We start from the raw sequence: 13,173 nt of genomic DNA, 5'->3' as shown, positions 1-13,173 counted from the left end.
CAAGCCAAAGTCTGACAATTTTACAGCTTTTTCTAATAAATAACTATGCTTATTTTATTTTGTTAACCTGTAAAACCAGGTCTGAGTAATATATATTTTTATCACAACTGAAACCCAAATTCCAATGAAGTGTACCAAGAAAAAAACAAAAAAAACAAAACTCTATACTAAAATATGAATTTAGCTGGATTAAAATTAAAAGCTTTAGAGAGGACTTAAATGAAACAGCAGGGGGAGAGAACTTTTTTCTGTTTTGGTTCCTATGAGCCTTTTGAAAAGTTTTGATGGACAGAGAATTGAATTTGAAATGACAGGGCTTTCATTTTGGTGCAAATAATCTTTTGAGGTGATTGAGAGCAAGTAAACACAGAGGTACAAAAATGTAAATGCTCAGTAACCTTTCATCCACAATAACCAGAGAGGCTGTGTTGACATTTATGAATGCTTCTCAATGGCTCCTTGTGATGAAGTCATGTTTTGGTAGCAAATAACTGAAACTTGATGCACTTAAAATATAATTTTGTAAAAATAAATAAAAATAGAAAATGGCTGCTTCTGTTATCAGATTTGTTGTAACTGTCATCATTTAATTGGCGTTCCTACACTCCATCGCTTTTAAAAGAGTGAAACTGTCAAGAACTGCAACTCAAAAAAATCTATTTCTACTGAACTGAAATGTTTTACACAAAAAACACACTGATTTATATATTTAATCCTGAATAAGGATAATAGTTAAAGCAACACTAAATCTGCTGTCAAAGTGAACGTGTTTCACTGTTTTAAATAAATAAATACATTAAAAAAAAAACTATCTTCATGAAAATAGGTATAATCTTTAAATGTTTTGTAAATGCAAATAAAAGCAAACTATAAAAAAAGAAGAAAATATAAGTGCCCCCCTTTTTGGAATAAATGGACTGTTTATTCACATGAATAATGGAAGATTTTTAGTCACAACCCTGCATGATGCCTCAATCGAACATAAGTAAAAATAGAAGCCTGTTTACAGCTAAGCTACTCCTGCTGTGCTATCAGTAGCGTGCAAACAAACCTTCAAGAGCTTTCAAAAAGTCTTAAAATGTATGACATAGTTGTTAAGTGTTGGTTCATGTTTTAAACACTATGGGTTAGTTATGCAGTCAGGGGCTTTGTTGTCGTCTGATTATCCCAGTTTCAGTTTCCTCAGAAAATTCACTGCCTGATGGAGATTTCTTTCCAAAAAATTTTGTTTCACACAACCAAGACAGAAAGACTTAATTTTCAGAGTCAACCTCATTTAAGATGGCCGCCACAGCCAACAAACCTCAACAAACACAAAAATTTCTATACCTCAAATTATCCAGCTATACCTCCCATTTAAGATATGTGCACGTTTTTAGAGTGTGGGAGGAATACTGAGAAAAAACACACAGAGGCAGGGGGAGAACATGCACCAACATTTTAACCTGGTAAGTCTTTTATTTTTTTTGTCTTCCTTTCTTTTATTTATTTATTTATTTGTAAAGTTGCAATGTTACCCATCACAACATATTGCTAACACTTTAATTGTTGTTTTTTTTTATTTTTTTTTTTTTTTAAAGTTGATTTACCAACCTATTCTAATGAAACTTTAGTTAAAACAAACATGCTGATTGACAAATACTATTAAGCTTTTTAAAAACCAGTATGCCTTATATATAACTCTTAGAGCTTTACTTTAATGTTTATTATTTTGTTTGTTTGCGTGGAAAATTTGGAAAACATGTTTTCTAACCTTAATATGAAATGTAACAAAGACAGTAAGTGAAGTTTGTCAAAAGAAATAAATAGGCATACCCAAAGCTAGACTTAAACTAGAGTCTCAATGTCAGGCATCAAGTGTTGTGAGCAAGTACACTGATTACTATGTCAGATTCTGTTTGATTTATTAAAAGAAATATACATATTTTATGGGCCAAATAGAATTAGCTTGCCACGTAATAACGGCTAGAATAAAAATGTGTATTTTATATGTTGCTACAGTTGTATTCCAACCTACATGTGTTTCCTAAGCTGAAGGCTGCTGTTATTTTAACGTTACACTGCAGATCCAAATGTAATATCGCTGACATTCAAGCACCAATATTTTATAATTGTATGTATTCACACCATTACACAAATATCGCTGCATTAAAAAAAGAAAGAAAAAAAAAAGCTTTATGATCTATTCATTATATGCTTATTTTTAGCAGACGTTTAGAAGCGTATTTTTATCTGAGTGAATTGCAACAGTTGACTTAATAGCACTGTTAAAGCATCTCCTAGTAAAGGTAGCATTGGCAATATGTAAAACTAAATATTACAAAAAAAAAATAAAATAAAAAAAAGTTAAAAAAAACCTCCACCTATTTTGGTTTAAAATGGTCTTAATTATGTTACAGGTATTTTAAGTGTGAGTTAAATTCATGATATACTCATGGAAACCCAAGCTCTCATGTAGATAAGAAACTGGGTTTTGGGGAGTATTTGCAGGTTGGATTGGGTTAAATTGTGCTTGGCATAAAGGAATGGACTAAAGTGGAGCAATGCTGAGCTACAATGACATTCAATACACAACTGGAAAAAGGCACAGGATGAAAATAGCTAGAATTACCGTCACCTACAAAAGCCACAGGGCAGTAAATCTGTCTGCTTGGATAGATACATTATCACTGGCTGCTATCTTCCACAGCAGCTACAATGGCCTTGAATAAACACACTTCCTCTGCCCTTTCTGGCTGCATTAAACCTTAGTTATTTAGATTGGCAGAACGTATCCCTGCTGGTATAGGGCAAAGAATGTGGGATCCATTGGTCAGGCTCCCACTTCATCACAGCACCACACAAATATATACAAGACAAACAACAAATTTATGTTCCACTGAAAATCACAACTGAAGGTAGTATACCACTAGGCTGTGACTACTGGCGACTAGTTTGCGAGCAAAATTCTTGAGGGAGTTTCCAGAATGTCTTGAAATATTCACATATAATTTCTAATATCTCTTAGCTGTGGCGGCCATTTGAATGGAATTGACTCCAAAAGCAAGTGAGCTGTAGATATGTAACCAGTAATTACTTTTTAATCGTTTCATTAAAATCTTTCCACCAGTTCTTGAGATATTTTGCTAACACTACGTATAAATGAACACACACCTAACTGAGCATGCATTGTTTAGACCTGTATAGACAAACCTGACTGCCTGGAGAAATCCCACACAGCAACAATAAGAAAAAGAAAATTCACAGATTTGATTTAGGATTCTTCATCTTGTAAAATGAAATTGCTAACCAGTATGGTGCAGTGTAGCCTTTTTTAACATATTAATATTTCAGTGCTTAAAAACATCTCAATGAAAAGGATGTGCCTGCTAATAATATTTTGAAATAGGAAGTAATTTGTTTGGAAGTTGTCAGCCCTTGACAGATGGGTCAAAAACTAATGCTTTATCTAGTCATCCCTGTTTACTTATTCTCTAGCTTGTTTGTGGACCCCATATGACCCATGCATTATTATTCATCATGAGGTATGGTAACTAGCGTGCATCCCTGTTGTGAAGCAGTAATCAAATGTCTACATGCTGGGCTGAAGATATTCAAAGCTAATCCTTATATCTGCTCAAAGACGCCAGATGATGAGCTTTCCCTCTTGGCAAACAGAGTGCCGAGGGCTTTGTGTGTCTGGAACTAAGCCTGCTTTTCACATATCTAGAATTATGCTACCTCTGCACGCCTGAGACAATTGTATTGAACAAGTTGTATCCCTGACACTGTAGTTTGGATATATGATGTATGTGCGCAATAAAAATGTTGAAACCTTCAAAACAAGCTATTTGTGTTCAATGATCACACTGTTTATCTTTGGCATATTTATCAGTTTATCCATCTATCTAACAGTTTGCATGTCATTTCCAGTACAGCCAACTGATAGACAGACTGGCGAATATAGAGGACACTCAAATGAGAACAAACAAGACATAACAGTCTGCATCATGTGCTTTGTAATAAAAAGCATGAGTTTCTCTTTTGCACCACTAACAAAGAAGGAATGTTCATCAGTTTTGATTTCTGTATGATGACACAATGACTTAACATTTACTTTGACACATTTGAAAAAAAAAACAAAAAAAACAACAACAAAAAAAAAAGAAAAAAAAGAAAAAATTACAAAAGTTTTGACTCTATAAATCCAAAGTGGGTACAAAGTTCAATGTACAGGGCTTCCTCCTTTACACTTAAAGGAACACTTCTGAAACTCCATCTTAAAATGAAAAGAACCCAGCCTGAGTGTAGACTGCATAGACTGAAAACAGACCGGTTTCATGGAAATTAGTAAAAAGAGCATGACTTCTTAACAACAGATTGTAGCATTCATGTAATGTGTTAAAATTGTTTGGCATTATCACAGAGAGCAACACGTTTTCCCCAAAATGACAAAATGGTGTAAAGAAATCATGTTCATGCAACATGTTTATTGGACCAGCTTTCTAGGTTATTGGGATGAGAAGTGCCACCCCAGGTGGTGTTGATGACAGAACTGTGTCTGTGAAAGTAGAATCTACTTTTTGGATAGGAGAGTAGTTTATTCAGGGCAGAGCAGAAATCGAGTTTCCTGCCATTTGCTGAAAAGTATTTTTTTTTTTTGTTGTTGTTGTTTTTTCTCATTTACACATGCATAAGACCAAACCATCTCTTTCTTGTAAGCCAGACAAACAAAGACCCTAATGGATCTCCATTGGGAGGGGAGTTAGTTTATTCTGCATGTGACTCTCACATGCACATACAGCCTAAAGCTTGGAACTCACACTTTCCAGTTTTGAATTGAGAAGGTACCCCAGATGGGAAGCAATAAGTCTCCAACTACAGAAGGAAAATCCTGTTGTTTTGTTCTTTGTTTGTTTGTATGTTTTTTTTGTTTGTTTTTTGTTTATTTATTTATTTGGTTTTGCAATCCACATCAGCAAATAAACTTTAAGACAAAAAGGAAAAACAATGTGCCCAAACAGATATTGTGTTAAAATGTTAAAATTACTTGTTTTTTTTCTTTAGGTAGTAAGTTGACTTCACAATTGCTATGTTTTGCTCAATGCAACAAAGCGATAACATTTACCTCTTGCTGTCAATAAGAAACTGGAATGTGTTGCTCTCTAAAAATCCCAAACTTTAACACATTCTTGGTATTTAGGTGTGTTTTCATAATAGTCTGTGCATGCCTGGATTTTCTACAGGTACTTTGGTTTCTTCTTAAAGGGGGATTCTAAACTGATCCGGGGTGAGCGTGATCATGCATGGTTTGTTACGTTATATTACCCAATATCCTGATAAAAACTCAGTTCCTATTAGTTTTATTATGCTATTTTTAAAAAAATAAAATTGAATATTGTATACCCATTTTCTCTGCTAAGGGTAGGGAATCATCAGATCACATTTAATTCAGGCACCCAGATGGCAGAATATAAATGGTCAGTACTTCTTTGTTCCTTTGCCTATATTAACAAAGAATCTGGCCAAGAAAAAAAAAAAAAAAAAAAAAAAAACTATTACAAGGCTAACAGTCAGATTGCCCCATATGGCCTAGTTTTTGGCTTCTCTTTAGGGGTAGTCATGGCCTTTGTCTGCGAATAGCCTGCCTTTGTCCTCTCAAGACCTATATTTGATGTTGGGCCAAATTAAGTTGTAAACCCTTTATAAAATGTACAGCAATGGCTGGAAAAAGGTCTTTTAGATTATTTTTAAAGAACAAATTTGGGTTTCTCCAGGTTTGTAGATGTGGTTGATATCCTCTGGGTAGAATGAGTGACAGGGCTCCTTCCACAACACTAAAAATGGGTCATATATTCTCCAGAGTTTGAACATTCAAGAAATCTGTGCAGGGAAATATTATGAGTATGTTTCCAGTGACACGATTTATTGACAGACCTTTAGAAAGTTATCTAAAAACTTAGGTATGTCAGCTTTAATTCAACACAGTTGTCCAGATGGTGCAGATGATACACAGTTCAATGAATTGGCAAGTACAAACATATAGATCAGAATAATATATATATATATATATATATATATATATATATATATATATATATATATATATATATATATATATATATATATATATATATATATCATTACTTTTTACATTACATTACTTATCATTATGAAAAGTAATCCTTTAACTCAAACTTGGGCTCAAATGTGACAGTAAATGTTGTTAATCCTCCAAAGCACAATTTGCTGAGAGATTTGAAAACTGGTTCACAGCCAGGCTTCTGACATGCCCTGAAATATTAGAAGGAACATCATGGGTGTGGGTGTCAAAATCTTCCGGCAAACAATGAAATTTTAATTCTAACCACTCCTGAGGAAGAAAATCCCCTGTAATAGGATTTGATGACACCAGATTGTTTCCTCATATTAGAAAAAGTAATGATATGAGTGACAATATCTTGCCAGACTGGGGAAGAACAAAGTAAGATGCATGAAATATTGATTGCCTGTGTCTGCTGTTGTTTATATACCGTGTTGTGGGGTCTGGCAGTCAGTTGTAAGCTGTGATACCACAAGACTTGGAACCTCTTAAACAGCACCACAAGTATCTGACACAGAATTTTAAATAAGATCAGTTTAGTACATGTAATGCTTTGATGATTTTCTTAAAAACTGACTTTAAATCATCAGATGTGGAAAACAAAAATAGAAAAAGAAGAGAAAAAAAGAAGTCCATTTAAAATATAGTCTCACATTTGTTTGTAAACTGATGGCAGCAAGTTAAAGTAAAACACACACACCCACACACACAAAGTACATACTGCCGTGTGACACAGGAAACAGGAAAACAATCAGTATGACCACTTACTGCAAATGTACCATCCATTAAAGGGGCAAAAATTTAATAAATATGGTAATATGTTACAGTTTACAAGGTTGGGTGCAGCACACCTTCAACCTACCAAAAACACACAAAAAATTATTGAGCCATGCTCACGGCCAAACAATTTGGAACAAGAGCATCACTTATCACAGTCTTCTTCACTCAGGAGAAAAGTGTTTGTTTGTTTGAATTGTCACAATGAAAAGTTAATCATGTGAGATAATTGAATGTTGTTCAGAAACACAAGGTGGGAGGAATGATGCATGTTTGACGTTTTCTTTCTTGCTTCTACTTCTTTTTTATTTCTTTTTTTCTAGAGAGTTTTGACAAGAAAGAAAAATGCATATTAATGTTTCTGAATGGTCATGTCCTGTATTTGGCAAGAGAGATAAACTCAGGGGAATTTAAGGTTCAGTTTTATTGCAGATTCCTAAATAACTGAAATCTGCTCCTGAAAATGGAAAACACATTACCTTTAACGAGGCATGTTATGGAACAGAAATCATTGCAGCATAAAAACCCTGACTACACTTAAGCAGAAGAATTAGTTCCATATTTTTTGAGCTCTAATGCCTTAAAAACATTTTAAAGCCAAGTGCTTGGAGGGCAGCCACAACTCACAAATACAAAATCCAGGGGTCTTCAGATTAGTGTGTTTGCTCACAATTTTCTGTTGGACTGAGACTGGAACGGGTACACAGAGATACTGTTAAATAAAGACTCAAAACAAACTTTGCAACCTGTTTATAAAAGTGGTATTGTCATTTATCCAAATCAAATATAATATTTGAGAATTATCAACCACAGAGTGTACAACCAATGAAACAAATCTGAATCCTAAACATTTAGTAATAAATGGATTAGATTTTATGTAAATAATGAAAAAAAGTGAGGGGATATTTAAGCAAGAAGTTGTATGGTTTTCAAGAAAAAGACCATAAAACCTTTCACAAGATTTAAACAGAGCATATATGACTGTGACCTAAGCTGCACAGCCTTTTTTGGACAAAACTCAAACCGCATAATTAAGGAGAGACAACTTGATGACTTGATTTGTCATAAAGTCTTTGCCAATCATGCCAACTACTTTCAAATGCAGATGCATTTCCAATACATTATGTGCCATTTCAGAATTTCTTAACCTGGTAAGGTTTTCTATATTTGATTCTGTTTCTTGTTGCACAAAATCATCTTGGATGAGTGTAAATGCAAGTACTGACATTTCCAAACCAGCACACCCATCTAAAACAATAAAATCTTCATACTTTCACTATAATAGAGCCCTAAAAGAGAAATCCATGTAACAGTATATATTTGGTAGTCGATACAGAACATTGATCCTCTTCTCCTAACATGAAACCTTTGCACAAACAGAGAAGAGAAAAATCAAAGAGCACTACACTTCTCTAGTGGAGTGAAAACCTTAGAATCAGAGTCCATAGAGAGGTGTAATGGAATCACAAGCAGCAGCAGCAATAACTGTGGTGGCTATGGTTTTATTGTGAAGTAACTCTGTCAATGGCAAAAGGAAAGAGTCAACACACACAACAGATTTAACAAAACACCATATTAGATTAGGAGTTTGAATCTGTCTACAGTGCGTGAATCAAGTGTATCTTGTGTATTTTATAAGGCTGCTTGTGCTGTCTGAACCACCTTCAGAGGCCTCACTTCTCTGAGACTGAAATGCAAATAAAACATGAATTATATCTATTGTTTCGACTTTTCATATTCAAATTGACCTGTTTTCTGTTTGCAATTATTTCCCTGCACCACACTTCACCATCAAGAAATTGGCTTATTATGCAGTAAATGTCAAGTACTTATGAGTTATTACCATATCATGTTGTTAATGATCAATGCAATGGTGTGGGTCGAGCTTAGTGTGGGATAAATGTACTGGGGTGCTTATTAATGTGTTGTCTAAATGTCAGAAGCCACAAAAAAATGTTGTGAACTGTATGATGTTTTTAACACTTTTTACATGTATATTGTATATTTTACATGCATTGTATACTTATTATATTTATTACACATTCTCCCTAACAAGTTTGATCCGATCTAAGCGCATAAAATGTATAGAAAGATAAAGATTTGACTCGTGACAGTTAAAAGGGAAAACAATGAATCTTCCAGTTCAATTTAGTGATTATATCGAATCTATGTTGTTCATTAAAAACATGCACAAAGCGTGTACTGAAATGAAAAACTGTAACACGCTCTTACTCCAAAGACTGTTGACACCAAAAGGAGAAGGAATAAGTGATATGTTTTTTTTTCTTACCATAATTCAAGTAAAACATGTTTTGACATGTGCTGTTTCAGGGTGTTTTATAACAATTTTCATCAAAAAGCAATGTTGTGCAAACAAGTTCTTACAAGCAGAAATATGTCCAGGCATCAAGCATAAAAACAGAGGCCAGCTTCTCAGATTTTTCACATCCTTTTTTTGACTCATAAAAGCTAATTTAGGTTGTCTAAACATTCACACACAAACATTTTGGTTGTTATTTGCAATGGCAGAACATCCACAAAAAATATATATATATACTTAGAGAATTGTAATAACTATAGCTTAATCATTTTTAAATACTCATCCACTTTAATTAAACAATTTACTTCTTCATTAATGCACTGTGGCAACAGAAATATGCAAATCTCTGTTTAGGACTCATAATTTTTCTTTGGCCTTTGGTACAAGTAGTAACTTTGATTATGTTTTCTGTATTTTCCATATTTTTGTGTTATCATTTATTGCATTTCTTCTTTTTACATTTCTTAACTGCTATGCACTTTGATCAGCTTTGGTTGCTTTGAAATATACTTTATAAAACACAGTGATATTGACATTGACATACTATTTACAACACTTATCCACTGTGTAAAAGGAAATATCAGTGGGTTTTATTGCTCAATAAAATTCTATCCTATGCATATTAGAAAGTCCAGACTGAACTGCTGACATTGACACTGAAGCGGTAATGTGACAGCACAGATTTAGCATTAGTCTATCAATTATACTTATTGACACTAATGTGAATGAGCTATCACAATATATTTGAGAGCAAAGTCAAACATTACATACCACAAACTTGCAGCTTGTTAGTGATAAATATTCATATTTCTGTTTAATTAATTTGTTAAAATGTGTTGTTCTTTCAGCTGAATCAGATACTGAAGCTGTATTCACTTATATTATCAAGGACACCAGCAGAGGTTGTGAATCAAAACTGATAGGTTCACTTTAACTTGGAAAACAAATTCTGATGCAAACGCATACATGCTCACTTCTAAGTTGTCACATGGTAACACACTTTACATTTTTACATGGTACTCATTTGAAATGGATTTGTTTGTCTACACTTTCAGGGACTGCCCTGAAGATATCATTTGAAGATTCAGCCAGAGGTGTATTTATTTAGGACTGACATTTGTCTTCCTAAATGCAAGCAGCAGAGACTTCAGAGCTCCCACAGCGCAGCCATGAGCATATGATTAAAAATGAGTTTCCTGAAGGTGAGCAAAAAGAGTTTGATGGTTTTCCATATGGGTACCTTCATATCAAGGCCTCTTGGGATGCTCAGCATGTATATTCATAAGTGGTGGGCAAAAAGGGAGGGAAAGAAGTTTTAAGAAAACCAGCTGGTTGCCTTCAACTTCTCATTGGTGACCTCAATTTCTCCTGCTACAGTGTATTTTGTCTGTCCATATAAAACTAAGTAACCTGAACTGTACTTGTCCGTGAGCAAACTTAGGAAGGACATTTGTGTAATATGATGTTAACTGAAACATACCATAATTCAATTTGAAAACTGAAAAGAAGTACAACATATTTTACTTTGGAGTATTTTTTTCCCATTTAGAACTAAAAATGCATTTTGCTGCTTTTGACTGAAATTTTCTAAGCATTGTAAGGTTGACTGCATTGAAATGTAAATTGTTAGTATTCAAACTGCACATTCTTCTCAAGACAACATATAACGCCAGTGAAAGGAATTTAGAGCACACTGGTTTCTTTTTAATCGCATGAAGGACGTGACAAAAAAAAAAAAAAAAACAAGGTTTTTAATTATAGAAACAAAGACTGTACAGTTGCCAGACCACAGAAGCTACAGGAGCAAAAATTGTAAAACAAGGCAAACAAGAAAAATAACAATCTATCTTCAAATTCTTATATTCAAAAAGTGATCATTATGCGCCATGTCCTGAGTCACGTTTGACCAATCACTATCACACCCTGCAGTCAAAAAAACCCCCAAAGGATCTGCTTCAGATGTTTCGGACCCAAACACCAGAGAGGACTGTGAGAGGTGACAGGACCATTTATAATAGTACTGAACCATGTTGGCAGCATGCCTGATACCATCTAAACAAGCACCCCAATTATTTTTCCATAAAATAACACAAAAGTTAAAAAAAAACTAGAATAATGATATTAATCAGATTGTATAACATATCATATAACACATATCATAATCAATTTATGGACACACTTTACAACAGAAGGCTTTAGCAAAGTCTAAGAAAGCAAAAACTTTTCAGTCACTGCTGAATCAAGTTTCTCTCTCAGAAACCATTTTGTATTTTGATTCAATTTGACATGAACCACAGTATTTACACCAGGTTTTCAGACTCCTTGACCTGGTCTGCCATTGAACTAGACAGTCAGTTCTTATGAACTCAGAAGCTTAAAAGCAACCCCAAACACTTGAAACAAAATCAAAGCAGGGGAATAGTCAAGTTTTACAAAGCAAAAATTCAAATAGTTCTTAGAATAATTGCATGAACACATTTAAAGAAAGGCATATATATTGCATAGTTTTTGCCCCGAGTAAAAAAAAAAAAGATTCCTTTTTTTTCTTCATAAATCAGAAGCTACTATTTCATGTCATCTTATACTCACACAGAGACCAATCCCAGCACGAGTCTAACTGTCTTACAGGTCAGGAAAGGTTATAGTTTCTGCTTGACGGCTGCTATTGTTGTGCCAAGACTGCAGTCATGGCAAGGAAAACACTGCTTATCACAGAAGCCAGGTGTCCATAACAGCTTGGTATATTTGCAAAGAAAGTAAGCAACAACAAAACCTTGTGTACAGCACAACACCTGCTACTACTGCCCTGCTGTGTTTCTCACCTGCTCTGACAGCAAGGATGATGAGAAATCTCCCTGGCAACCAGTTCAACTTGAAAATTTACAAAGTACCAACTTAAGTAGCATGAAGTACCTTTTCTTTATCAGACATCATACAGCAGAAATGAAGTGTAATAAAGAATGGGATAAATCAGTCTGAACTGTGTGTGTGAAAATGATCTATAAACTTATGCGGAGAAGAAAAGCACATTGTAGCTTAAATTCATTTTGCTGAACCTGGAATATTAACTCAAAGTACATTAACAAGTAATGAAAGTTGGTTAAACATTAGCCAAAGCTGCATATTTTACCAAGTCAATACTTACTTAAGGAATAATGTAAATTGTACTATTTTAATAATCCTAATAAAATTAGTTTTATCTGATTATTTACCATAATAATGAAAGTATTTAACAATTTATGTATTCCAAACCCAAGGCAACAAGAATGATGATGTTCGTGAGAGCATTGTAAATTCTTACCTCGACAGTGAACTCCTTCATCATACCCATCCTCACAGTCTTTAGCCCCATTGCAGAGTTTGTTGAAATGAATACATTTTTTCGTCCCAATACATTGTATGTGATTAAGAGGACATCTGATTACCACCTCCTGCGAGCCTAAAACAGAAAAACAAGAGCATATCAAAAATTAATAAATTATATTGCTTGCCAAAACAAAATTAGCATATCTTTTCTTCAAATAAATTAATAACAGCTCACAATAGAATATTTAAAACAAAATGTCAGTTGTATTTTTTTAAGTACTCTTTTTGTGTGTGTGTGTGTCTTTTCAAAGTGCTGATACTTCAAGACCTCTTATATGAGGAAGCTTATGCAAATATATTTATACTTCACAGCATTGTTCTTTACACACAACAGATGTTCGCCACACTGCTTTGCAGCCGTGTTGGTGAAATCCTATAACAAACTACCCGACTCCCACTGCCAGCCGGGCAAACAGCAAGGAGCAGCTGTTTAAGGATTCATGAGACACATAGATAAGTGACCCTCATTCATGTGGCAGCCCCAAGAGCACATAAAACACAGCTGACCAGTACACTCGCACTGTAAATGTGTCACATTTCCACCTTAATTACACTGATATCACTTAACAACGTTTCATCAGAGGCACTTAATTGGAAGATTTATTACCCATGTGATGGGATTTGAAAC

At 34.2% G+C, this 13,173-nt stretch overlaps 1 protein-coding gene across 5 annotated transcripts in view; it reads right to left on the bottom strand.

The window, feature by feature from the left end:
* Positions 1 to 13,173, bottom strand: part of lrp1bb (low density lipoprotein receptor-related protein 1Bb) — a 236,922-nt gene that overhangs the window by 136,942 nt on the left and 86,807 nt on the right. For all 5 annotated transcript variants that reach the window (XM_037976153.1, XM_017420710.3, XM_017420705.3 and 2 more), the window contains one exon: positions 12,481 to 12,618. In XM_037976153.1, the coding sequence (XP_037832081.1) occupies positions 12,481 to 12,618 (138 nt within the window). The remainder of the gene's footprint in view (positions 1 to 12,480; positions 12,619 to 13,173) is intronic.

This window comes from Kryptolebias marmoratus, linkage group LG6, assembly GCF_001649575.2.
Source record: "Kryptolebias marmoratus isolate JLee-2015 linkage group LG6, ASM164957v2, whole genome shotgun sequence".
Lineage (NCBI taxonomy): Eukaryota > Metazoa > Chordata > Actinopteri > Cyprinodontiformes > Rivulidae > Kryptolebias > Kryptolebias marmoratus.
Note: the sequence above shows the minus strand (reverse complement) of the source record. Positions and strands in the feature narration are given on the sequence as shown.